Below are 25,388 nucleotides of genomic sequence, written 5' to 3' on the forward strand. Positions count from 1 at the left end.
GAGGATTCGCAGATGTTAGCTCAGGGCTGATCTTCCTCACAAAAAAAAAAAGAAGGAAAGAAACTGTCTCACAGTTGTGGAGGCCAGAAGTCTGAAATCAAGGTGTCAGCAGGGCCGTGCTCTCTCTGACAGTTCTAGGGGAGAATCCTTCCTTACTTCTAGCTTCTGGAGTTTGTTGGAAATCCTTGGCATTCCTTGACTTGTAGATGCTCCATTCACATAGCTGTCTTCTCCTTGTGTGCCTTCACGTTGTCTTTCCTCTGTGTGTGTCTGTCTCTGTATCTAAATTCCCTCCTTTTATAAGGAAACGAGTTTTATTGGGTTAGGCCCTCCCTAATGACCTCATTTTAATTTGATCATCTCTAGAAAGACTCTATTTCTAAATAGGGTCGCATTCTGAGTTACTGAGGGTTAACACTTCAATATGTCTTTTTGGGGGAGTTACAATTTAACTCATAACACTGTTGAATCCCAAGCTCAAATAGGCACTCAATGAATGTTTGTAGAATGAATCAGTGACTACCATTTACTAGTGACCTTGGGCATGTTATCTAACCTCTCCGAGCCTGGCATATAGTTAGTGCCCTAAAAATGGTAACTATTATTAATTTTCTGAACTAGTACGTGGGGAATCTGATAAATGCCTTGCATTACTATATGAGGTTTGACAAGGTAATGTATGAAAAGCACCTGACACTTAGTATGTGCTCAATAAATGGTAGTCAATTTATTAAATAAAACTTGCACTGCCTGTGGTGATGGAACATATTTCATTTCCTTGCGCCCAGATAAAACACTGTCACTGTGCTCGAGAAAGGTGCATTATAGTTGATGTTAAAAAATACAGCCGTGTAAAGTTGTAACTTCTCTGCTGCAGACCCCTTGACCAAGACAAGTAAAGCAGAATAGGGAGGAAGGAAAATGCTTAGGTTTCTGAGAGTAAGAAACTGTTGTGTGTGTCTTACCCAAAAGGATACCAATCTGCATGGAGGGAGGGTTCTCATGGCGTGCCTTGGCTTTGTTCTGTGCAGCATCTGTATCAGGGACTGTGATGGATGCACTCAGATGGCTTACTGATTAAGTTTGCAAATGCTAAGAAGCTGGCAAGGAAAGTGGGCATGTTGAATGAAAGACTAAATTATAAATGGAATCTATAAGATAAGATATAGCAAGGATAAATGTTGAGTCCAGGAAATCTATCATATATGCAAAGAATTGGAAAGATGTGACTTAATGTGGAGGTTCTCAACCTTTGATATGCATCAGAATCACCTGTGGAGTTTGGTTATTTGTTTTTTAGATAAAGATGTCAGGGCTTACCTGAGACCTTCTGAAGTGGACTCTCTGGTGGTGGGACTTACTAGTTGCCTGGTGTTGACAAAGGCTGAGAACCCTTGGGTTAGCAGGGACGTGTGTGACAAAACTTAGGAATTTTCTGAGTCTGTGGGCTGAGGATACGTTATTGAGAAGCAAAGTGTCTAGGACATGGAGGGCATATTGTTCTGGGTTAGTCCTTCTAGAATATGAACTCTGCATGGGGAGGGATTTCTGACTGTTTTGTTCATTGGTGACTCCTGAGTACCATTACATTCCACGCATGAATGGACGCTCAGTGAATTGTTGAATGAATGAACTCAATTTTGGGAATTTTTCTCCAAAAAGGGAAAGAAAGGTGCATGTCTAGATGTAAGTAACAGGCCTAGAAACTATAATTTGGAAGTTTATAATGTAAGTTTATAAGAATATAATATAATTTATGTTTATAACTTATAAGTATATGAAATGGAGAGGAGCAACTGTCTTGATTAGAGGAGAATGATAACTATTCTTGAATACTTGCTGGATGGTCTCTTGGAAGAGGAATGAGGTGTATTCTATGTGCCAACTGAGGGTAGACATACTTGAAGGAGTTAGGCTTCCAGTGGCTACACTTGGAGCAGTTTTCTGTAATGTGTTCAGTGTTTGAAAATGGAAAGGATTGTTTTGTCCATCAGGGAGCCCTTTCTCAGCTTAGGTTTCAAGCAGACGCCAGTTATCCACCTGTCACAGATGACAGAGACCGTCTTGCATTGTGTTCTATGGAACTATGTCCCCCAGATGAACTAGATCTTGAAGCATCTGTGATCAAGACCAGCCAGATGAAGGGCCGGCCCGGTGGCTTAGCGGTTAAGTGCACGCGCTCCGCTGCTGGCGGCCCGGGTTCGGATCCCGGGCGTGCACCGACGCACCGCTTCTCCGGCCATGCTGAGGCCGCGTCCCACATACAGCAACTAGTAGGATGTGCAGCTATGACATACAACTATCTGCTGGGGCTTTGGGACAAAAATAAATAAATAAAATCTTTAAAAAAAAAAAAAAAAAAAAAAAAAAAAAAAAAAAAAAAAAGACCAGCCAGATGCTTCTCTAATTTTTCTTTCTCATATATTTTTATGAAGAAATTGATAGTCCAACCAATGTGGTCACTGATCGAGTGACAGAAGACACGGCAATGGTCACCTGGGACCCAGTCCAGGCTGTCATAGATAAGTACATGGTACGCTACATCTCCGCTGATGGGGAGAGCAAGGACACAGCGGTACCCAAGGAGCAGAACAGCACCATCTTGATGGGCCTGAAGCCGGGAGAGACGTACAGAGTCTATGTTTGGGCTGAGAAAGGCAACCAGGAGAGCAAGAAGGCCGACACGAAGGCCCTCACAGGTAATGGAAGAATGGGAGCAAAAACAGGGTTACTCACGGCAGGGAGAATGTTGATTTTTGAATCAGGAGGCCGATGTCCACCTAGCATCAGTTCTCTTGTTTGCAGGGGTGGTGGATGGGGTTGCAAAAGCAGTTTTGAATTTCATGATTATGAATTTTTTCCTTTTTAATCTCAAACAAAAGGGACCAGCCTTTTTATTTGATACAGAAGGTCATACTTATTTGGGTTGGAATTCCATATGCGACTCCCTCAGAGTAGACTAACACTTTCTAATTTTCATTTTTTGGATGCGAAAACTCAAAACATTTGGCTGACAGTGGATTTGCATGCTTATCTCAGTCTGCGGGGACAGTACAGGCACTTTGCGTAGGATCTGGAGCTCTCTTTCAGACCGTAGAAATGGTTTGCTTCCTGAGTCAACATTCAGCAAATGTACGATTCTGCCTTTAAGCTTGCAGAAACCGAAGGGATCTTCACCCAGTCCTTCTGCTCAGCTCTGGCCTGCAGTGTCCTGAGACTGCATGAGGCCGTATCTAGGACATTCTTTCTGCTTAAACCCTCCTCTGGCACTATCACTGGATTCAGAAAAGCCTGATCCTGAAGCCCACTTGAGGTTCCAAACACTTGACAGAAAATCATAGAACAGGATTCAGTTATCATTTGGGCTCTGTTTTGGAAGTCACTTAGTGTAGAGACTCTCAGAGAAGCAGATAATTAGGAACATGGTTTCAGAGCCCTGACTGTCCAAGACTCTTTTTTTTTTTTTGTGAGGAAGATCAGCCCTGAGCGAACATCCATGCCAATCCTCCTCTTTTTGCTGAAGAAGACCGGCCCTGAGCTAACATATATTGCCAGTCCTCCTCCCTTTTGTTTTTTTCCCCCTTTTTCTCCCCAAAGCCCCAGTAGATAGTTGTATGTCATAGTTGCACATCCTTTCAGCTGCTGTACGTGGGACGCTGCCTCAGCATGGCCGGACAAGTGGTATGTTGGTGCGCTCCTGGATCCGAACCAGGGCCACCAGTAGCGGAGCGCGTGCACCCAACCACTAAGCCATGGGGCTGGCCCCCGACTGTCCAAGTTTTAATCCCAGATCTACCTTTACTAGCTGAGTGGCTTTGGGAAAGTTACTTCACTTCTGTTCTTCAGATTCTCATCTATAAAATGGGGGCATCTGAGTGTCACATGGGTTAATTCATGTAAGTGCCTGACATATAGCAAGTGCTACATAAGTTACAGTAGTGATTAATTCTTAGCATGTGTCTTAGTCTGCTCGGGCTGCTGTAACAAAATTCCATAGACTGGGTGGCTCTAACAACAGAAATTTATTTCTCACGGTTCTGGAGGCTGGAAAGTCCCACCATCTGGGTGCTGGCTGATTCAGTTCCTGGTGAGGACCTTCTTCTTGGCTTACAGGCAGCCGCCTTCTTCCTGTACCCTTACGTGACAGAGAGAGGAAGCTCTGCTCTCTTCTTCTTGTTATGAAGGCACTAAGGCCATCATGGGAGCCCATCCTCATGACCTCATCTAAACCTAATTTGCCTTCCAAAGGTCTCACCTCCAAATGCCATCAAATTGGGGGTTATGGCTTCAACATATGAATTTTAGGGGGGCACATTCTTTCTGTAGCAAATGTTAATCAGCATTTAGCCCTTGAAGCATTTCGTGATGTACAGCCTCCTGGGCCCAGGTGGGCCTTATCTCTTCCAGGGGAAGGAGAAGAAGTTGACAGTAAGGATGGTGAGATCTAGGTTTGTTTAAAGTCAGGATCAGCAAACTTTCTGTAAAGGGCCAGATAGTAAATATTTTCAGCTTTGGGGGCCATACAGTCTCTGTTGCAACCACTCGACTCTGCCAGTGAAATGAGAAAACAGCCATGAACAAAATGTAAATGAACTGGCATAACAGTGTCCCAATAAAACTTTATTTATAAAAATAGGCAGTGGGTCAGATTTGGCCCATGGGCTATAGATTGCCAACTTCTGGTTTATATGGCTTTCTGTTTACCAGGATTTTGAGTGTTGTGAAAAGAAAAAGCATGTGAGTCACCTTTTTAAGACAGTGGAAGTTGGAATAGAGAAGAACCTTCCCCTCCCTCAGGCTGGGATGGTGTGAGTAAGCACTCCAGCTAATGGGAGCCACTGGGGTGTGGTATTGCCGGGGGTGTCAGGCACACAGCTAGGCTTTGGGGGTACAAGGATAAAAGACACAGTTTGTGCTCATATGGCATTCACAATACTCTGGGTAGAGAAAACAAGTCAAATAGATAAAGTGCAATGAGTTACGTTCTAGAGCAAATAAATGTTCCTGGAACTGTGGGAACCTGAAAAAAGGGTACCTACCATAGCCTGGGATGGAGAGGGGTTATGGCAGCTGTAGAAGGAGGTGACACCTGGACAGAGCCTAGAAGGATGCGCGAGTGTTAGCAGTGGGAGCAGCATATGCAAAGACCTAAGGTGTGGGAATGTGACATGTTGGTTTTCTGGCACATCTTAACATGCAGTTATCTGTTAAGTGATGTTTCTGGTGGACAGGTCTGTGAGAGTGGTGGAGTAGTGAAGGATGAGGCTGGAGCGTTAAAGCCAGCTCAGAATCCCGGAGCTAAACTGTTTGTCCTTGTATGTCAGCTGTCTGTGGTGCGTTCTGAACTCTTCTCCTTAAGGCAGCTTATCTCCCTTGGCTGTGTGTTCCAGCGAGCTGGCCTGGCCGCACTTGGCAAATGGTGGTACGCAGGTTTGAAACACAGTTGCTATCGCAGAGAGCTCAGCCTTCTGAGGAGGTGGTTTTTGAAATGGGATAATAAAAGTCATGCTAATCATGCACCCAATATCTTGAATTTTTGACTCTAGAAGGGTTTACATTTTGAGGAGAAAGTGGTATTTCATTCCTCAAATGACGTTCGTAATAACAAGGAGCTCATATTTAAGCATTTACTATGCAATATCTCATTTACTATTCACCAAAACCTATGAAGTAGGTACTGATATTTCATTCTTCATACAGATGAGGAGACCAAGACTTAAATTATACAGTTTGTCCAAAGTTAGCAATCAGGAAATGGTGAAGCCCAGGTTCTAATCCAGTTTAACTGCATAGAAACCCAGACAGATTCTACAGGTAGGATGATTTTTATCAGCCCAGACCTCGAATACCAGCAATTTAAAAGTCTCCTGGTTCTCTGGCCACAGACATAGTGATTTATATGGAAAGAACTGACAGCTCCTACTCCCAGGATATTTTTCTTCCCAAAGAAAATATTAGAGCTGATGCAGAGATTTATTGAAGTATAATTGTTTTCAGGTACAAGGGGTCTGGAACTGAAAGAGTGTATTATATAAATCTGGGGTAAAAGAGAAATTTATACATGAAGACCAATTCTTTTTATCCAAAGGCAACTTGTGGGAAAAGTTTATAGAGTTGAGATTTTATGTTGGATTTGTCTGAAAACCCTAGACCATTTGGTTAATTAAACCCTTCACTTATCCCAATCACTGGCATAAAACAGACTCTGAAATTTGTTGGGGGCATCATTTTGATTGTGTGTGTGCTGGCTTTTCAGGAACCAGAGAGTTGGTAAATGCTATACTCTTTCATCTCTCTTAAAGAAATTGACAGCCCAACAAACCTGGTGACTGACCTGGTGACGGAGAACATGGCCACTGTCTCCTGGGACCCGGTGCAGGCCGTCATTGACAGGTACATGGTGCGCTACACCTCTGCTGATGGAGACACCAGGGAGGTTCCAGTGGGGAAGGAGCAGAACAGCACCATCCTGACGGACTTGAGGCCGGGTGTGGAGTACACGGTCCACGTGTGGGCCGAGAAGGGGGACCGGGAGAGCAAGAAGGCTGACACCAAGGCCCCAACAGGTAACAAGAGAAAGATGGTCAATTGGAATTGAATTTTGAGCATGTGGATTTGAGTGTGCATGGTGTCAAAAGATGTGACCTGAGTTGAGAGACTTTACAAAGGAAGTCTTAAAGATCAAAGAAAGACAGTGAGCTTTCGTGGTGATCTCAATGAGCTGCCTTTCCCTGACAGTGATGAGCTGCCCATGGAACCACTCAACCCATAGAAGGGAGAAGTAAAATTGTGCAGTAGCCATGTTTTTAGCAGCCTCAGCAAAGACGTTTATAGGATCTGGTCACTGCAATGCTTATGATAATAGTTTTAGAATGATTGCCTGTGAAGTAGCCCCTGATAAAATGATAAATTAGCTCCCCTGAACACCATGGCAGATGTTTAATTGATGGTTTTGATGTGCCATAATGTTGTTAAGAAGACATCATTGTTCCTCCCACATTTTAGGGAGCTGAAAGCCAAAAAAGTATGTCAAACTTATAATAACTAGTCCTTAGAAATTGAGAACCAGGCTTACTTTCTCCCTTGACTCCCACCAGCGACTGGATGGGAATGCCATTGCCTTGTGCTAAGAGAGCTCTAGAAGATGAAAATCATGGTGATGGGGTGGTGGGTATCTCTTCCATGGCTTCAAAGCTTAGGTTTTTCCAACATTTTCTTAAAGAAATTGACAGCCCCAAAAACCTGGTGACCGACCGGGTGACAGAGAACACGGCCACCATCTCCTGGGACCCGGTGCAGGCCGTCATCGACAGGTACATGGTGCGCTACACCTCTGCTGATGGAGACACCAGGGAGGTTCCAGTGGGGAAGGAGCAGAACAGCACCGTCCTGACAGACCTGAGGCCTGGCGTGGAGTACGTGGTCCACGTGTGGGCTGAGAAGGGGGACCAGGCGAGCAAGAAGGCTGACACCAAGGCCCCGACAGGTAATGGAGCATGCATTGTAACTGTGTCACTGCTAAGCTCGTAGTCTGTCTAGGTTGGTTTTCCTTCTCTGACCTTGGCAGAAAGGGAGGTTTTATGGGAGAGCAGGTTGGTATCCTTCCGTAGTAAATGTGTGCCCCTTACTTCCATTGAATGGCTTCTCTCTGAATGTATAGCTCATCCTGTGGTCTCCGAACTTTGGTCTTTAGAGATTGATGTTATTGCTCACAGTCCTTTGTTCTCTGCCTGTGCACCTTCTTTGTTATTAACACACTAAAGGCTTCACCGTGATAAGGGATAAATATGAAGAAAGCACAAGTACTGCTCATGCTGAGGGAGCCAGACTTGTAGACTGTGGTCCAAAAATGACTTTTTCCCCCTCCTCACCTGTTTAAACACTATCTGTGGAACTTGGTTTTGTTTCTGCCCTTTTGGATAAATGTTTTAGGCGGAAATAATAACAATGTTTTATTAGCTAAAAAGAAGCAAATATCTAGTCACTTTTCATCCCCCAAATGTATGATTTTAGTAATTAAAATGCCCACACTCGTGTAATAATGCATACTTCATTTAAAGCTGAAGCTTCTCCTCTCCGTCCCCGTGGGCCGTAACCGCCTTCCGCAGGAAGGGGAGGTGCACGACTTATCTTGTGTTTCCCTTTTTGTACTTGAAGCCCTGTCCTTCCAGCATGCTCGCTGCAGTTTCTGACCCATTTGTGTTTGACACAGCTGGGAGGGAGGTAGGGGGTCAAGAGGGAGGTAAGGGGTCAGGAGGGCGGTAAGGGGTCCCAGAGGAGGAGAGGCAAGGGGTCGTGGAAGTCTTGCTTGACTATAACAGTCACAGCTGGCTTGGGCCTGTCATGGGATCTGACAAGTTTTCAAGCTCTTTCCCTCATGGAACACTTCTGTGGGTTCTTCAGGGACACCTTATGTGTCCTCCTCTGTTCAGATCTCTCCCTGTAGTGATCCTGTGGGCAAAGGCATCTCTCCTACTGGTCTCCTACTCCCCTTCCTCTGCCCACATATCTGGGGGTGCACTCCAGTGCCTTTCTGATGGGGTCACCTCACCCCTTTAGGTGATCCTCTTTGGGCAGCTTCTTAAATAACCCCAGGTGGGCTGTCCTTTGCTTGTTCTACATCTGGTCCATGGGGAATACACATGCATCCTTTGTCCATTCAATTGGATGCATGTCTTTGGCAATGCTGCAGCCTCTCATTCCTCTGCATCAGAGCAACCAGGCATTTTCTTACCTCTTAGGTATTTTAGGAGTGTGTCAGACACCAGCAGTGTGGTCTTCTCCAAGCATTGGGCAGGGTTTCTGAAACTTGGCTCTATTGATAATTTGGGTTGGATAATTATTGTTGCAAGAGTCTGCTTGTGCAGTGTAGGATGTTTATCAGGATCCCTGGCCTCTACCCATTAGATGCCAGTGCCTTCCTATCCCACATTGAATTGTGACAACTAAAAATTTCTCCAGACATTGCCAATTGCCCGTGGTTGAGAACCACTGCTCTAGGGTATACATAACAACCTCTGTAAGGGATCCCATTGAAACTGCTTATTCGAGGCTTGGGTCTCACCCATGGGACTCACAGTGAAACTGTCTCCAAAGAATTCAACTCTAAGTCCCACCTCTTTGCTCTCTCCAACCTCTTTCCTAGTCTGGAGATGGTTGGTCAGTCAAGGACCATAAAACTGTTGGTCCTGCCTTGGTTGTGGGCACTCAAGTTGGAATGTAGATACCAGTGTTCTTGGGGGTCACAGCCTAAACCAAGATAAGAATAGTCCCACCCGAAGGTACCATTGCACATGTGTGATGGAATCTAGGAGCAAAGACTTTAGGGAAATGGCTTTTGCAATGAACCATTTGGAACAAAGAAATGCTATTATTTCCTTGGCAAATACATTTTTGAATACCTTCTCTGTGTGTGGTGTGGCAGAGTATAATCTTGTACGTTTATAAAATATTAACAAACTGATAGCGTTAATAATAGCTTATGGTCATTGGGCATTCACTCCGTGCCAGGAACTGTCACAAGGGACATGTTATTAACTCATGTAATACCCCAGAGTTTACAGATAAGATACTGAGGCCCAGCCAGAGGCAGCTGAGTTGTCCAGGGCCACTGACTTTTGTTGTCCAGCTCTTCTAACTCTGGATCTAGTACTCATTCTACTGTCCTGTGATGCCTCCTTGAGGATCCAAGAGTCTAGCTGTGGAAAGAAGATCTATGTCCATGAAACCACTGAAAACCGACGTATGAGATGTGAAAACCATAAGACCAAGAAACTGCCTCACCCCAAGCAACATGGCCACAAGATCTCATTCTGTTAGTAGTGTTTATTGATCATCGTTTTCCTTTCAGACATTGACAGCCCCAAAAACCTGGTGACTGACTTGGTGACGGAGAACACGGCCACCATCTCCTGGGACCCGGTGCAAGCCGTCATTGACAGGTACATGGTGCGCTACACCTCTGCTGATGGAGACACCAGGGAGGTTCCAGTGGGGAAGGAGCAGAACAGCACCATCCTGACGGACCTGAGGCCGGGCGTGGAGTACACGGTCCACGTGTGGGCCGAGAAGGGGGATCGAGAGAGCAAGAAGGCTGACACCAAGGCCCCAACAGGTAATGGAGCATTATTCTTTGGGGATGTAAGCCTTGTCATGCTAAGCCTATGGCTGGTCAAGTTTTATTTTCCTGCCCTGACATTGACAGAATTGATGATCTATGGAAGAACAGGATGGTAGACTTCTGTCAGACTACACACACTATCTCTCACTTCCCTTTTACACATTATTTCAAAGTAAGAAGCTCACATTTGGCCTCATACTTTGGTGTCTTGTAAAGATAAATGGCAGGGGGTCCTGTCCACCCACTATTCCTCCCATTGTGTATTTCCTTTGTGATCAGTCATTACATGTTTCTTCTTGAAAGGGAAGAGATATAAAGAAACCATATGTGTTAGGATCTGTGAGCTAAGTACGTTAGGGAAATGGCTTTTGCTGTGATCTCTTTGGAAGAAGAAAGGATAACTGCTTTCTTAGTGGATAAATCGTCTTTTGAGTACTGTGTGCTCCGTTCTGAGGATCCTAAGGTTGCACTTATGCACAATAACAGTTCCTAATTTTTAAAGCTCTTTCATCTCTGCTTCCTCATTTTTTAAGAACAGATTTATTGAGATATAATTTACGTACTATAAAATTCACCCTTTTTAAATGTTCAATTCAGAGGTTTTTAGTATATTCACAGAGTTGTGCAACCATTGCCACTATCTAATTTAGAACGTTTTTATCATCACCGCAAAAAGAAACCCCATACCCATTACCAGTCATTACCCATCCCCACTTCCTCCAGCCCTAGGGAACTACTACCTTTTTTTTTTTTTAGAATTTGTTTTTTGAGGAAGATTAGCCCAGTGCTAACATCTGTTGCCAATCTTCCTCTTTTTTTTTTTTTCTCCCCAAGGCTCCAGTAGATAGTTGTATGTCATAGTTGTACATCCTTCTAGTTGCTCTATGTGGGATGCCGCCTCAGCACGGCTTGATGAGCAGTGAGTAGGTCTGCGCCCAAGATCCAAACCGGCGAACCCCAGGCTGCCAAAGTGGAACACATGAACTTCACCGCTCTGCCACCGGCTGGCCCCTAATCTAGTCTCATAGATTTCTTTGTTCTGGATGTTTCATATACATGGATTCGTACAACACGAAGCCTTTTGTGACTAGCTTTGTTCACTAAACATAATATTTTCAAGGTTCATCCATGTTGTAGCATGCATCACTACCTCATTTTATTGCCAAATAATATTCCGTCATTATGGATATAACACGTTTTGTTTATCCATTTGTCAGTTGATAGGCATTTGGGTTGTTTCCACTTTTTGGCTATTGTGAATAATGATGCTATGAGCATTTGTGTACAAATTTTTGTGTGGACATATATTTTCAGGTCTCGTGGGTACATACCTAGAAGCGGAATTGCTGGGTCATATGGTAACTCTGTTTAATTTTTTGAGGAACCACCAAATTGTTGCACTATTATACATTCCCACCAGCAATGAATGAAGGTTATATTCCTCATTTACTTGGTCCTGAGAGGAATTTGTTGTGATGGGTAGAGCAGGAATCAATATTCCCCATTCTACAGTTGAGAAACCTCAAATACACGTGCATGATTTCTCTAAGTCACGAAGTTAGCTGATGATTCATTGAGTCAGATTCATGGAATATTCATGGAATATTATGGTACCTTAAAATCTATTTAATAAGGCCCACATTTTACAAGTGAGGAAACTGAGGCCCAGCCAGAGGCACAGAGTTGTCCAGGGCCACAGCTAACTGATGGCAGAGCTGGGCCTAGATCCCTGGTCTGCTGATTCCAGCCCAGGGCTCTTCCTGCCCCTCTGCTCTGCCTCTCCAGGCTGGAAATAGAACCTAGCTCTTCTGAATCTGGATCTAGTGCTCATTCTACTGTCCTGTGATGCCTCCTTGAGGATCCAGGAGTCCAGCTGTGGAAAGAAGATCTATGTCCATGAAGCCACTGAAAACCGACGTATGAGATGTGAAAACCATAGCAGAGGAAACTGCCTCACACCTAGCAACATGGCCACAAACCCTCATTCTGTTAATAGTGTTTGTTGATCATCATTTTTCTTTCAGACATTGACAGCCCCAAAAACCTGGTGACCAACCTGGTAACAGAGAACACGGCCACTGTCTCCTGGGACCCGGTGCAGGCCGTCATTGACAGGTACATGGTGCGCTACACTTCTGCTGATGGAGACACCAGGGAGATTCCAGTGGGGAAGGAGCAGAGCAGTGCCATCCTGACGGACCTGAGGCCGGGCGTGGAGTACACGGTCCATGTGTGGGCCGAGAAGGGGGATCGAGAGAGCAAGAAGGCCGACACCAAGGCCCCGACAGGTGACGGAACATTGTTCTTTGGGAACGTAAGCCTTGTCATGCTAAGCCTATGGCTGGTCAAATTTGTTTCCTGCTCTGACACTGGGAGAACTGATGATTTATGGAAGATCAGGATGGTATCCCTTCATATTAGATTGCACACACCATCCTTCACTTCCTTTTGACTAGTGTCCTTACAAGTCAGGTCCACGTGGCAGTCTCCAAGCTACAATTTGCCATGATTGGATGGTCATGTCCAAACACTCCTCCTCTGAGTGCATGAGTCTTTTGTTGTAGAGTGTTGAAGGTCTCATTGAGTCTGTGAATGGGAACAGAAAATAAAAATTATATATTGTTAGTATTAATTATAATATGTGGAAAATTCAACTTTAAAAAGTAGATTTTACATCTACTACAGCAAGTAGATGTATGTGGTTTGCTTTACTGTAATCTTTGATGATTTTGGTTTTGAGGATAAAGATAACTTCTATGTTATATCTTATATTATTATGAAAGAGATGTATGGCCATATTTCTGTACAATGATTTAACCAAAAAACCAACATTACAAGTGAATCTATGATATGCTGAAGAATATTAAAACTGGGTTTTAATTTTTGCTGATTCATTTAACAATATGTATTGAGCACTTTCCATTTGCCCTGTTTTCTACTAGGCACTGGGAACCCAGAGAGGAATAGGATGCAGCCCCCTTCCTCTAGGAGCTTACATTTGCCTCTGACTATTAGAATCTTCCTGTATGAAATGGGAGATCTTCATTGACATGATGCTAGAAACAAAATTATTACCTGTTTGTGAACAGAGACTGTGTCTTCTTCAACTGGACTCTGCACATGCCTAGCGCCATGCCTTGTATATAGTGGGAGGTTGATGTACACTTACTGAATGAATAGAGCTTTGTTTTGCTAAACTCTTGGTAGAGGTAATGGTGTAGATTTTCAGATTTGGGTCAACTGTGCTATCTCCTTGAGGAGCCAAAGTTTATCTGGGGAGAGAAGACATATGCCCATGAAGCAGTTAGAGTATATGAGATGGAAAAACCACAAAACGTGAAAGGGTCTCACCCCAAGCAAAATGGCCATGAGTTTTTGCACTCTGTGGCCTAGTAATAGTGCATATTGATAAGCACTTTTCCTTTTAGACATTGACAGCCCCCAAAACCTGGTGACCAACCATATGACTGAGAACACAGCTGCTGTCTCCTGGGATCCAGTACAGGCCGTCATTGACAGGTACATGGTGCGCTATACCTCTGCTGATGGAGACACCAGGGAGTTTCCAGTGGGGAAGGAGCAGAACGGCACCATCCTGACGGACCTGAGGCCGGGCGTGGAGTACACGATCCACGTGTGGGCCGAGAAGGGGGACCAGGAGAGCAAGAAGGCCGACACCAAGGCCCCGACAGGTAACAGGAGGGAGGAGAAGAACTAGGGTCATCAGTGCAGGTTTGATCTATTGCTGCTGAATTATGACACCACTGCTTTTGGGGTCTGTGACCTCAGGGACTGTGGACTGTTTTAGGAGAGTTTGCTATAAAAAATTTCATTCACCTGAAGAAAAAAAGGATAGTAATGGACTCAGTACTGAGCAACCCCATGAATGTCTTAAAACTCTTACAAAGCCTCTGTTTTTAACCACTGTGCCTCTCTTGCTATGATTATAGCAAATTATAGGGAATAAGGTAAAACCAATATAAAATTACTAAAAACACTGGATAAATAAGTGAGTTGTGGCAAGCTATTTCATGTAGGTTTGACTTAATGGTGGTGTATAGTTTAAAGGAACAGTGTTACTCTGGGCAGCTGAAGCTCTGTGTTCATGTCATCATGCAGCTAATTTTTAATGAGCCTCTTCTAATTGCCAGGCCTGGGATACAGAGGTGAACAAAACAAATATGATCCCTACTCTCTTGAAGTCCAGTGGGAAAGAAAGATAACAAACAAGGAAACAAATTTAAAACTGTAAATTATGGTAAATTCTCTGAACAAGGTGAATATGGTGTAGGTGTAGAGAATAACAGGGTAGGGATATTTCTTAGATGGGATGGGGTGAATAGTAGTTAAGACACACATCGACAGAAACACCCAAATAACAATTGCTTAAACAAGAAAGAAGTTTATTCTTCCCTTGTGGAATGGTCAGAGTGTAAGTGAGCAAGGGCTGATAGGTAGCTCCATGGTGCAGGAGACCCAGGCTCCTCTGTATTCTTGCTCAGTCATCCCTCGGGAGTTGCCTTCATCTACATGGTCATCACCCATCCTCATTCCAGCTGGTGGAAAGGGGCGTGGGGAAGGGAAGAACATGACTGGGGGAAAGGGAAGAACATTGTACACATCGGTTCTTTCCACGTTCCATTGGCCAGATCCAGACAGAGTGCCAGACCTCACCATAAGAGAGGCTGGGAAATGAAGTCTTCTGCTGGATGGCCATGTGTGCAGCTTAAGCTTCTGTTATACCGTCCTGTCCAACCCAGTAGCCACTAGCTACGTGTGGCTATTTAAATTTTAATTAATTAAAACTAATTCGGGCCGGCCCCGTGGCTTAGCGGTTAAGTGCGTGCGCTCCGCTGCCGGCGGCCCGGGTTCGGATCCCGGGTGCGCACCGAGGCACCACTCCTCCAGCCATGCTGAGGCCGCGTCCCACATACAGCAACTAGAAGGATGTGCAGCTATGACAGACAACTATGTACTGGGGCTTTGGGGGAAAAATAAATAAATAAAATCTTTAAAAAAAAAAAAAAACTAATTAAAAAATATGTCCTCAGTTGTTCTAGCCACATTTCAAGGGGTCAATAGCTACATGTGACTAATGGCTACTGGATTGGACAGTGAAAATTATAGACTATTTCCATCACTGCAGAGAGATCTGTTGGACAGTGTGATTGTAGAAGAAGAAGAGCATGGATATTGGGGAAAACTAGCCATTTCTGGCAGAGGAAAGAGTATGTGTGATGGCCGTAAGCTGGAACAGCACGGGATGGTTGAAGAACTGAGAAGAGGCTGGTGTCTCTGGATCTTGGAGAGTGAGAGAGAAAGTGGCATGAGATGAAACGGAAGGAGGCAGGGGTCAGATCATACGGGACCATATGGTGCCTAAAAGAGGAAGCATATTAGATTTATTAGAAGAGTGACATGATGCGGTATTCATTTTAAAAAGATTATTCGGGCCACAGTGAGGAGAATAAATGGAAGAGACGACAAGGGCAGAAGTGGGAAGATTAGTAAAGAGGGTATTATAAAAGTCTGGGTGAGAGATGATGATGATTTGGACTAGTGTGATGGCAGTTTGTTGTTAGTGTCATTGAGTCGATTCTGACTCCTAGCGACCCTGTGTACAGCAGAGCGGAACCCTGCCCGGTCTTTTTGCACCATCTTCTCACCTTCTGGCGCTATATCAGACAGTGCTCCGCTGCTATTCATAGGATTTTCATGGCCAATTTTTTCAGAAGGGGATGGCCAGGTCCTTCTTCCTAGTCTGTCTTAGCCTGGATGCTCCACTGAAACCTGTCCACCATGGGTGTCCCTGCTGGTATTTGAAATACCGGTGGCATAGTTTTCAGCATCACAGCAACATGCAGCCACCACGATATGACAGACAGGTGGTATGGTTCCCTGATCCAGAAATGAACCTGGGCCGCGGCAGTGAGATTGCCAAATCTTAACCACTAGATCACCAGTGAAGGTAGGGATAGAGAAAAGGAGATATCTGGGTACATATTTGGAGGTATAAATGACAGTGTTCGTTGATGGATGAGATGTGGGGCAGGAAGAAAATGAAGAATCAAGTATGCTTTGTGTTTTTTGACTCGAGCAACATGAAAGATTAGAGCATCATTTTCTGAGAGATGAATAGGTTTGGGGGGGAACATTAACACTTTTATTTAAATTCAAGATATTTGTGAGATTCCTTGGTCAATTGAGTGATTTATTGATTGATTCCATAAATATTTATTGAGTGTCTAATGCATGCTAGGCACTGTGGTGGATATACAGTTGAAGAATCAAGTCAGGGGCTCAGAATTATACATATTGGGGAGTCATGAGCATCTACTTGGTATTTAAAGCTGTGGACATGGGTGAGATCACCTAGGGAGAAGTGCAGAGAGAGAGGAAGAGAGGGAACCTTGGGTGCCCCAGTATTTACAGGTTGCTGACAAGGGAGACTGAGGAGGAGTCAGGGAGTTAGGAGGAAACCACGAGAGTGTGTAGTCATGGATGCCTAGAGCTGAGCGTGTTTCAAGGTGGAGGGAGTGGATTAACTCTGCCAAATGCTGCTCAAAAACCCAGGAAGGTGAGGATGGTGAATATCCATTGGATTTGGCAACATGGAAGTTGTTAGTGACCTAGATTGGCAGTTTTAGTGGTGTGGTGTAGAAAAATACCAACTTCATTGAATTGAGAAGTGAATGGGAGGTGAGAAGTGAAGTTAAGGTATGCAGACAGTTCTCTTAAGAAGTCTGTCAGTTAAGAGGTGCAGAGGGATGGGAGATCCTAGAGCTTGCTTGTCTGGGAATGAAGGTAGAGGAGAAGAAGCTAATGATGCAGGAGGGAGACAGTAGATGAAAAGGAGCAAAGTCCTTGTGAAGATGGGAAGGCTCGAAATTCTGAGGGAAGAGGGTCTAGTCTTTTTTTTAACATAAAAAAACAATGGGATCTTGGACAAGTCTTTCATTTCTCTGGGCCTCCTTTCTCCGCCCCTTTTATTAGACAGGAAGGTTCTAAGATATGACTTCTTAGCTCTCAAATTCTATGAAACAAGAGAACTAGATACCACGGAGATAACAACAGAGGTTGTTTCAACAGCAATTTGGGTGGTTTATCTTGTTGCTCCAGAGATTTTTATGGGAAATAGAAGGACAGAAAATTTCCATATTAACAAACTTGGAGATCTAATTCCTTCCAGTTTTAATATCCAGTGGTTTGTTTCCCTGGAAGATGGAAACCAGAGGCCTTTTTTTCCTATTTGAAATGGAATTGTATCATTAGTCAATAACTTGAATGGAGAGCTTCCGGTGATGGGGTGGTGGGATATCCTCCCTTGGCTCTAAAATTCAACCTTTTCTTTTAAAAAGAAATTGACAGCCCCAAAAACCTGGTGACCAACCAGGTGACGGAGAACACGGCCACTGTCTCCTGGGACCCGGTGCAGGCCGTCATCGACAGGTACATGCTGCGTTACACCTCTGTTGATGGAGACACCAGGGAGCTTCCTGTGGGGAAGGAGCAGAACAGCACCGTCCTGACTGGCCTGAGGCCGGGCGTGGAGTACACGGTCCACGTGTGGGCTGAGAAGGGGGATCGAGAGAGCAAGAAGGCCGACACCAAGGCCCCAACAGGTAACAAGAGAAAGATGGTCAATTGGAATTGAATTTTGAGCGTGTGGATTTGAATGTGCATGGTGCCAAAAGATGTGGCCTGAGCTAAGAGACTTTACAAAGGAAGTCTTAAAGATCAAAGAAAGACAGCGAGCTTTCATGGTGATCTCAATGAGCTGCCTTTCCCTGACAGTGATGAGCCGCTCATGGAAGCGCTCAACTCGTGGAAGGGAGAAGTAGAATTGTGCAGTAGCCGTGTTTTTAGCAGACTCAGCAAAGACGTGTATGGGATCTGGTCACTGCAATGCTTGTGATAATGCTTTTAGAATGATTGCCTGTGAGGTAAGTAGCCCTTGATAAAATGACAAATTAGCTCCCCTGAAAGCCATGGCAGATGTTTGATCGATGGTTTTGATGTGCCATAATGTTGTTAAGAAGACATGGTTCCTCCCACATTTTAGGGAGCTGAAAGCCAAAAATGTATTTCAAACTTATAATAACTAGTCCTTAGAAATTGAGAACCAGGCTTACTTTCTCCCTCGACTCCCACCAGCGACTCTGGATGGGAATGCCATTGCCTTGTGCTAAGAGAGCTCTAGAAGATGGAAATCGTGGTGATGGGGTGGTGGGTATCTCTTCCATGGCTTCAAAGCTTAGGTTTTTCCAACATTTTCTTAAAGAAATTGACAGCCCCAAAAACCTGGTGACCGACCGGGTGACAGAGGACACGGCCACCATCTCCTGGGACCCGGTGCAGGCCGTCATCGACAGGTACATGGTGCGCTACACCCCTGCTGATGGAGACACCAGGGAGGTTCCAGTGGGGAAGGAGCAGAACAGCACCGTCCTGACTGGCCTGAGGCCGGGCGTGGAGTACACGGTCCACGTGTGGGCTGAGAAGGGGGACCAGGCGAGCAAGAAGGAAGACACCAAGGCGCTGACAGGTACTGTGAGGGACTGGGACAGGGAGCCCTTCACACCTGTCAGGACAGTCTTATTCCATAACTGGGGGTGGGGAGGAGAGCAGGGAAGGCAGTTGTTTCACCGAGGAGGTTCTTCCAAGTGGTTCTCTCTTTACCTTTTTGAGGTGATACGTTGACATGACAGTTGCGATTAAGATGAAAGTGTAGAGGAAGTGGTGTGAAAGTAAACCTGTGTTACTCTCCAAGATGGTTGTGCCAAAAGTAGCCTCCCTTACACCCCCTCCACCCAGCCCAACTCCCGGGCTCTCCACCCTGGACGTTAGAACCTGGTTGGGGCTCAGCTGTAGTTCGGAGAAGAGAGAGGCCAGGAGCCTTTTCTGTTTCTGTCTTCTGGCTTGGGGGCAGTGGTGGAGCATCTTTCTCCCCTCACTGTCCCTCTCCAGTTGGTAATCAAAGGGGCCTGGACTGCTTGTGTTTTATGTGCATGACGGGGCCTCTGGTCTCGCTGAACATCATGGAAATCAGGCATCAGAGGGACCTGAGAAGAGCACTGTGCCCACCCTGAGGTCCATGGGCCTCTTCAGACAGTTTGGGCAAGGACCGGCTGTCCCCTTTGCGGCCGAGTACACCATGTGTGGCCACTGGAGTTAGAGGTGCCTTGAATTTCTTTATTATTTTTATTAGTTACAGTTAGCAGAAATTTTTAATCGAAAAAGTAATATATGCTTATAGTAGAAATTTTCAGACTAAACAAAGATGTGTAGAAAGAAAAACTCTTTTGCACATCTCAGACTCTCTAACACCCAGTGCTGCTCTTCAGAGGCAACCAGTATCTTCCTCCCTCTTTCTCCTCTCCCTCCTTCCCCCTACCTCTCCTCTCTCCTCCTTCTCCCCTCCCTCATTTCCTTCTCCCCTCCCCTCCCTCCCTCCTCCTTCTCTCCCCTCCCTCCTCCTGCTCTCTTGCCTCCCTCCCTCCCTCCCTTCCTCCACCCTTTCTCCCTCTCTGTCTCCCTCCCTCCCTTGCTCCTTTCTTCCTCTCTTCCTTCTTTATGTTCTCTCTGCTTCACTTTCCTCATTTTTAAAGACAACATTATCATCTTTCTACTTCATAGAAATGTGGAAGTAACTAAGACAGACATCTCAAGTCCGTAACCCGGTGATGGGTGGGCAACTGAAGAGGTAGCAGAAACCAGCTTAACATACTTAAATAGTTAAGGTTTTGCTTTTATTTTAAAAGCAGTAAATTCAGTTTTTCCATGTGATGGATAGAATAAAATCCACACCAGATGTTATGCTTTAGAAAGTCAAACCAAGCTGATATTACAGAAACACAGAATTTGTCAAAACACTCTAATTCAAAACAACAGCTGCCTGATTTCTATTAAAATACTGCAGTTCAGTTCTCAGCTGAAATGCTACTGGGTAGAAAATAGCCTGGAGACGTCTTTTTTGGGAACTTCTAAATTAAAATCACATTCTATGATAATGATTTTTAAAAATGGAAATTTCCATTCATATCTTATTTGGTTAAAAAAAATGAGCCATCTGACCAATTATTATGGTGTTGATTAGAATTTTTGCTGAGCTTTAGGTTTCCTGGTCTCCAGTGCACACACAGAGACCCATTCCCTCTGGTGTTTGAGTGGGAAAGTGCATAGGAATCAGAAGAAAAGCTCTCTGCTCTTTCTCTCTCTCTCTCCCTCTCTCTCTCTCTCTCTCTCTCTCTCTCTCTCTCTCTCTCTCTCTCTCTCCTCCCTCCCTCCCTTCCTTCCTCTCCTCCTTTATACAAGCTCTCCCCCTATTCTATCTGTACAGAGTATGCATCTAAGCCCATATACTTAGATATGTAAGAAAGAGAACTTTATATTTCTATATCAACTTAATTTCCATCATAAGCACCCCCCCCCCAGCTGGTTGGTTAGAAATCTCAGCAAATTTAGGGTCATGCTCCTTCCCCAGGGCTGATGAGAAGTCTTGGGCAGTTTCCCAATGCCAGGCATGGGGGTGCCCATTGGCATTTCAGTCATCTTTCCAGGTAGGTGTTTGCTGAGACAGCCTGATTTCTGTGTGCAGGGCCCTTTCAGATCTGCCGCTCCTTCACCCTTCCACGCCACTGCGGGAGCCCTGCCATCCCTGAGACCCTGTCTGCTAATCTAGACTGCCTGCACTCACCGCTCTCTGGGAATCTGCTGGGGAAGTGGGGGCCCAGGTTCACTCTCTCGGGACCCACCCGAGCCCCTGTTCCTTAATCCTCTTGTCCTCAATGGGTCTATAATTTTGGAAACAAAAGCATAAAGGGCTGGTAGTAAGGAATAACAGAGCCTGCTACCTGCTTGAAGGGTGGAAGAGACATGGGAGTTTATGTAGAGAGAAAATATAGGTTAACATTTCGGTTACCTCGCCTCAGTTGCACCTTAGTAATAATAGTTACCTGGCTTTTGATATACAGACATCGACCCTCCCCAAAACCTTCGTTCGTCTGCTGTAACACAGTCTGGTGGGGTATTGACCTGGACACCCCCCTCTGCTCAGATTGATGGCTACATTCTGACCTACCAGTTCCCAGATGGCAATGTTAAGGTACTGGATCCTCCTCGTCTTTTCTCTTGGTGCCCATGCCCAGCTTCCGTATCAAGCAACTGACTTGGGCCAACCAGCTTGATTGCTGGTCGCGTGGCAACCTGCTGATAAATGACTTGATCCTTATTGATTACCTGCTGTGTGCAAGGAGCAGTGCTAAACACAGTCATTTGTGAACATTGTGGTCTCATTTTATAGGACTGAGCTTTGTGCCTGCTGCTAGCTGACCACTGCTTATTTGCTGGCCATGCATCTGCCCTGTGTTATTTTGTTTGTTTGTCTTCCTCGATAAATGTTAGCTCTGTGAGGACAGGGAATTTTTATCTGTTTCGTTTATCATTTAGTGCTTAGAACCTGGCGGTAGGTGCTTACTAAATATTTATTGAGTGAATTGATTAATGGTTATTAACCAGAATCTGAAGGCCAGCAAATTTTCAAAAATTGTCCCCATGGAAAATTATTACTCTCTTTCCTTGAAAAGGAAGAAAGAAGGGAGGAAGGAAAAAAGGAAGGGCACATTGATTTATTCATTCTCTCAATTAATGCTTAAGACAGCCCTGCTAGGAAAGTTAGCCCTGTCTTTATAGAGGAAGTAAGACAAGTTCAGAAGGAAGTTTATTGAAAAACCAACTATCTTCCTGCCTCGCACATATCAATGGCCAGTTTCACGTCCCCTTATTAGCTTCTTAGCCTGGCATTGCCTGCCCGTTGCTGCCCGCCGTGGCTGTCGGCAGCGCCCCAGCGTGTGTCTGGAGGGCAGAGGTCACCAGAGCCATGCCAGGTGCTGGCTCTCAGCTAGTGCTCCCAGCAGTGCTGAATGTCTAGGGCCTCGCCCTCCAGAGAAGCAGCTGGGATTCTAGGCTGCCACTGAGCCCTTGAAGAGACAAAGCACTGTGCTCTCAGAGAGTGCTGACATTAGCTCCAGGAGATTCTGTTGCCACCTAGGGTGCTGGGGGTCATCAGCTGAGTGACTGCCCACTGTCTCCTTTGTTTGGTAGGAGGCACAGCTCGGACGAGGGGACCAGAGGTTTCAGCTGCAAGGCCTTGAGCAGGGCATCACCTACCCTGTCTCCTTGGTTGCCTTTAAAGGTGATCGTCGGAGCAGGAGTGTGTCCACCATCCTTTCCACAGGTAATGTGGACTCTTGCACTCTGAACGAGAATGCAGTAGAGGACAAACATCGGAGAGGCCAGAAAAAGGGTCCAAGGAGGAGCAAGTGGCAACAGAGTCGTGGATTTCTCTAGGTGCAGGGAAATGGAAACGGGGTTATGGGCTCAAAAGAAATCCGTCCCCTGGTGGGGAGACTAAAGAGGGGAGCGAAATGGAGTGTTATTTTGGCAGGGGGGAGTTGGGTCAGGGGAGGAAGTGATGTGAACTTGACCTTATTTCTAGTACACTTGGAGGGTTTGATGAGAGCAGAGTGAGAAAAATTAAGATGTGAGTGGAGAAGCAAAGTAGTAGGAGGTTATGAAATAATTTCTACACAAAATAAATTATCTTAAAATAGGGGAATAGCCTCACTCCCCTTTTTCGCACTTCTAAAGACGCTGTCCCTCTGCTTGGCTCCCAGTTGGCGCCCGTTTTCCACACCCTTCGGACTGCAGTCAAGTTCAACAGAACAATGACGTTGCCAGTGGCCTATACACCATCTACCTGCACGGTGACGCCAGCCGGCCCCTGCAGGTGTACTGTGACATGGACACGGATGGAGGCGGCTGGATTGTGAGTGACAGAGAGCCCTGGGGAGCTCCAGGTGGTGCCTTCTTTCTCAGCCTAGGGAACTCTAGTTCTGCTTTATCCACAGGAGAGAGGAGCACTGGTGGCTTGCAGCTGTTTTCAGAGATCCCACCCCGCTGTAAGAATAGAGCCTGAAGTACTTCACACCTGGGGATGAGCAGCCTTGATTAATCTAAGGCTGATGATTGTGAAGGCTTGTGGGTTTGTCGCCGTCTAGTAATGCCCTATATGTGTGTATTACCTACAGTTCACTCTCTTCAAAGCACTCTCATCAACATGACCCTCACACAAAAGCTTTAGAATAAGTGAGAGAGATTATTATTCCTATTTTATGATAAGTAAGTTGAGGCCCACAAGAAGTGCCTTGGCTAAGTCAAACAAATAAATGACAAAGTTGGGACCACATTTCAGGACTCCAGCCTCCTAGATCATTGGTCTTCCCAATGGGTCATCTCAGGCCATCCAAGATGGAAACGCTTGACTCAGTCCTCTGAATTGGAGCCTGTTGTCCAGGTTCTGCATCCGGGCTCCACAGTACAGAAACAAGGCCTTTGGGACTTGGATTTAAAAGGCTAAAGCCTGCAAGAGGGAAACTTGGCAGTGTTCTGATCATCCGTCTTCTGTGTGGACGTGTTATTCTCTTGGGCTATTGTCTGCTTACACCACATGGCACCTTCTTTGATTGCATCAGCCTGATCCAATTATGTGATGAGCTGCCCTTGAGGGTTGCGAACTGATCCTTCTGTCTCCCCCATCCCCGTCTCCCTGTGCCTGAACAGATAGAGGCTCGCATTGCCCCAAACCACCATGCAGTCTTATCCGCTGTGCACCCATAACTCACGGTGGGAAGGAGAAAGCATGAGCTCACAGTGCTCAAATGCGTTCTCTCTGGGGCCTGGGAAACCGAAGTCACTGAGCAGCCACGGATAAAATGATACCGTCTGATCAGCAGCAGTGAAGAAAACTTATTATTTGCACAGCTGCATCTGATGGCTGAAAGGCAGTAATTGGATTGGATGTGGGATATTCTGGATTGATTTATGAAAATAACAGAATAGAATGTAACATGGGAGGTCTTCCACCTGACCAGACCCATAGGGCTGTACCTGCTGCTTTTCATCAGCACCATTGTAACTCTAAGCATCCCGTCTCTTCAGGCTTGAAGCCAGTTCCCTGCCTTTGTGCCCATAATTGACCATTGGCAGGATCTTTGTACTGTCTAGTTTGGCCTTTTTGAAAGCCAACTTCGTATAGGAAAGGAAGTGTTTGTCTAGAGCAATCTTTGGAAAGAGACCTGCCAGTCTGTCTGGCTGGGAATACCCATGGTTTATTCCACAAATATTTATTGAGTGCGTACTGTGTGTCCAGCACTGTTTTATATATTCAAGAACCAGCAGTGAGCCAAACAGACCAAAATCCCTGCCCTCAAGGAGCTTGCCTTCTACATCCATACAAATGACCCTTATAGAACATGGAGGTCAGTTCCAGAAATAATGAAATCACTCTCCACTCTAACCAACCCTGGTCCCTGAACCCATCACAGGTCTTGTTTTCTGACCCAGACTCCTGAGGGTATACATGAACTGAGATTCTGTAGGGTTTTCCTCAAAGCCACTACCCTCTGGAAAATGTGTGGAGTCCTGAAAACTTCACCAAATCTTTTACAGTTTCCATGTTTTTTGGGTTCAAGAGTCTTTTGTCACTGAAAGATGACTTGAGTACATTGCTCTTTTTAAAATTGAGCTTCTAAAATCCTTTTAAGGAAGTTCTTCTCCATCCCAGGCAGCAGGAGACCAGTTTGATTAATAGGCCAGAAGAAGTCTGGCACTGAGGCCATGGGTGGGGGGCTGGAATGGAGACCATCAGGGAACACTTAAATGTCTCAAATATTTCCATCTTTGTTTTCCATCTTACAAGTCTTAAGGATTACATTAGAGGCTCTTTCCACAGGCATTTAAAGGAGATTTTCATTTTTTCCTCCTGATTTGGTTATTCAGGACATTGAGTAAGTTCTAGAGTGCAATAACAGTTCTGTAGTGTAGAGCCAGACAGAAAGAGATTTTTTTTTCCCTTGAGACTTATTTGCTAAGGGGCTTTTGTTATCCCAAATAGTTCATCATAAGGTGTTTTCACCTCACAGAGCGGGAACGGACTAGACTCTGAATGAGTCAGTTAAGACTGCCTGATCAAGATGTACAAGTGATCCCTGTGGGTCAGTTCACTTGGAATCTGATATAATAAAATGCAAACTAGCATTTATTGAGATATAATAATAACATTATATCTGTATGTGCCAGACTCTGGCCACAATACTTTATGATTTGTTATGATTAATGACCTTGATTTAAGAGCATGACAAATAGGCTATTAACTAAATCTTGATCTAATATTTTAGAGAAGTGAGGCTTGTCATGGTTAACTAACTTG

The 25,388-nt window shown here is 45.1% G+C and overlaps 1 protein-coding gene across 1 annotated transcript in view; it reads left to right on the forward strand.

The window, feature by feature from the left end:
* The window catches only part of TNN (tenascin N), a 61,757-nt gene that overhangs the window by 23,018 nt on the left and 13,351 nt on the right, over window positions 1–25,388 (forward strand). The window contains exons 7-17 of the mRNA XM_014783395.2: window positions 2,436–2,699; window positions 6,303–6,566; window positions 7,223–7,486; window positions 9,851–10,114; window positions 12,145–12,408; window positions 13,549–13,812; window positions 17,479–17,742; window positions 18,402–18,665; window positions 21,094–21,224; window positions 22,223–22,355; window positions 22,795–22,946. Of these exons, the coding sequence (XP_014638881.1) occupies window positions 2,436–2,699; window positions 6,303–6,566; window positions 7,223–7,486; window positions 9,851–10,114; window positions 12,145–12,408; window positions 13,549–13,812; window positions 17,479–17,742; window positions 18,402–18,665; window positions 21,094–21,224; window positions 22,223–22,355; window positions 22,795–22,946 (2,528 nt within the window). The remainder of the gene's footprint in view (window positions 1–2,435; window positions 2,700–6,302; window positions 6,567–7,222; window positions 7,487–9,850; window positions 10,115–12,144; window positions 12,409–13,548; window positions 13,813–17,478; window positions 17,743–18,401; window positions 18,666–21,093; window positions 21,225–22,222; window positions 22,356–22,794; window positions 22,947–25,388) is intronic.

This window comes from Ceratotherium simum, chromosome 2, assembly GCF_057802395.1.
Source record: "Ceratotherium simum simum isolate JZ-2026a chromosome 2, ASM5780239v1, whole genome shotgun sequence".
NCBI classification, from domain to species: domain Eukaryota; kingdom Metazoa; phylum Chordata; class Mammalia; order Perissodactyla; family Rhinocerotidae; genus Ceratotherium; species Ceratotherium simum.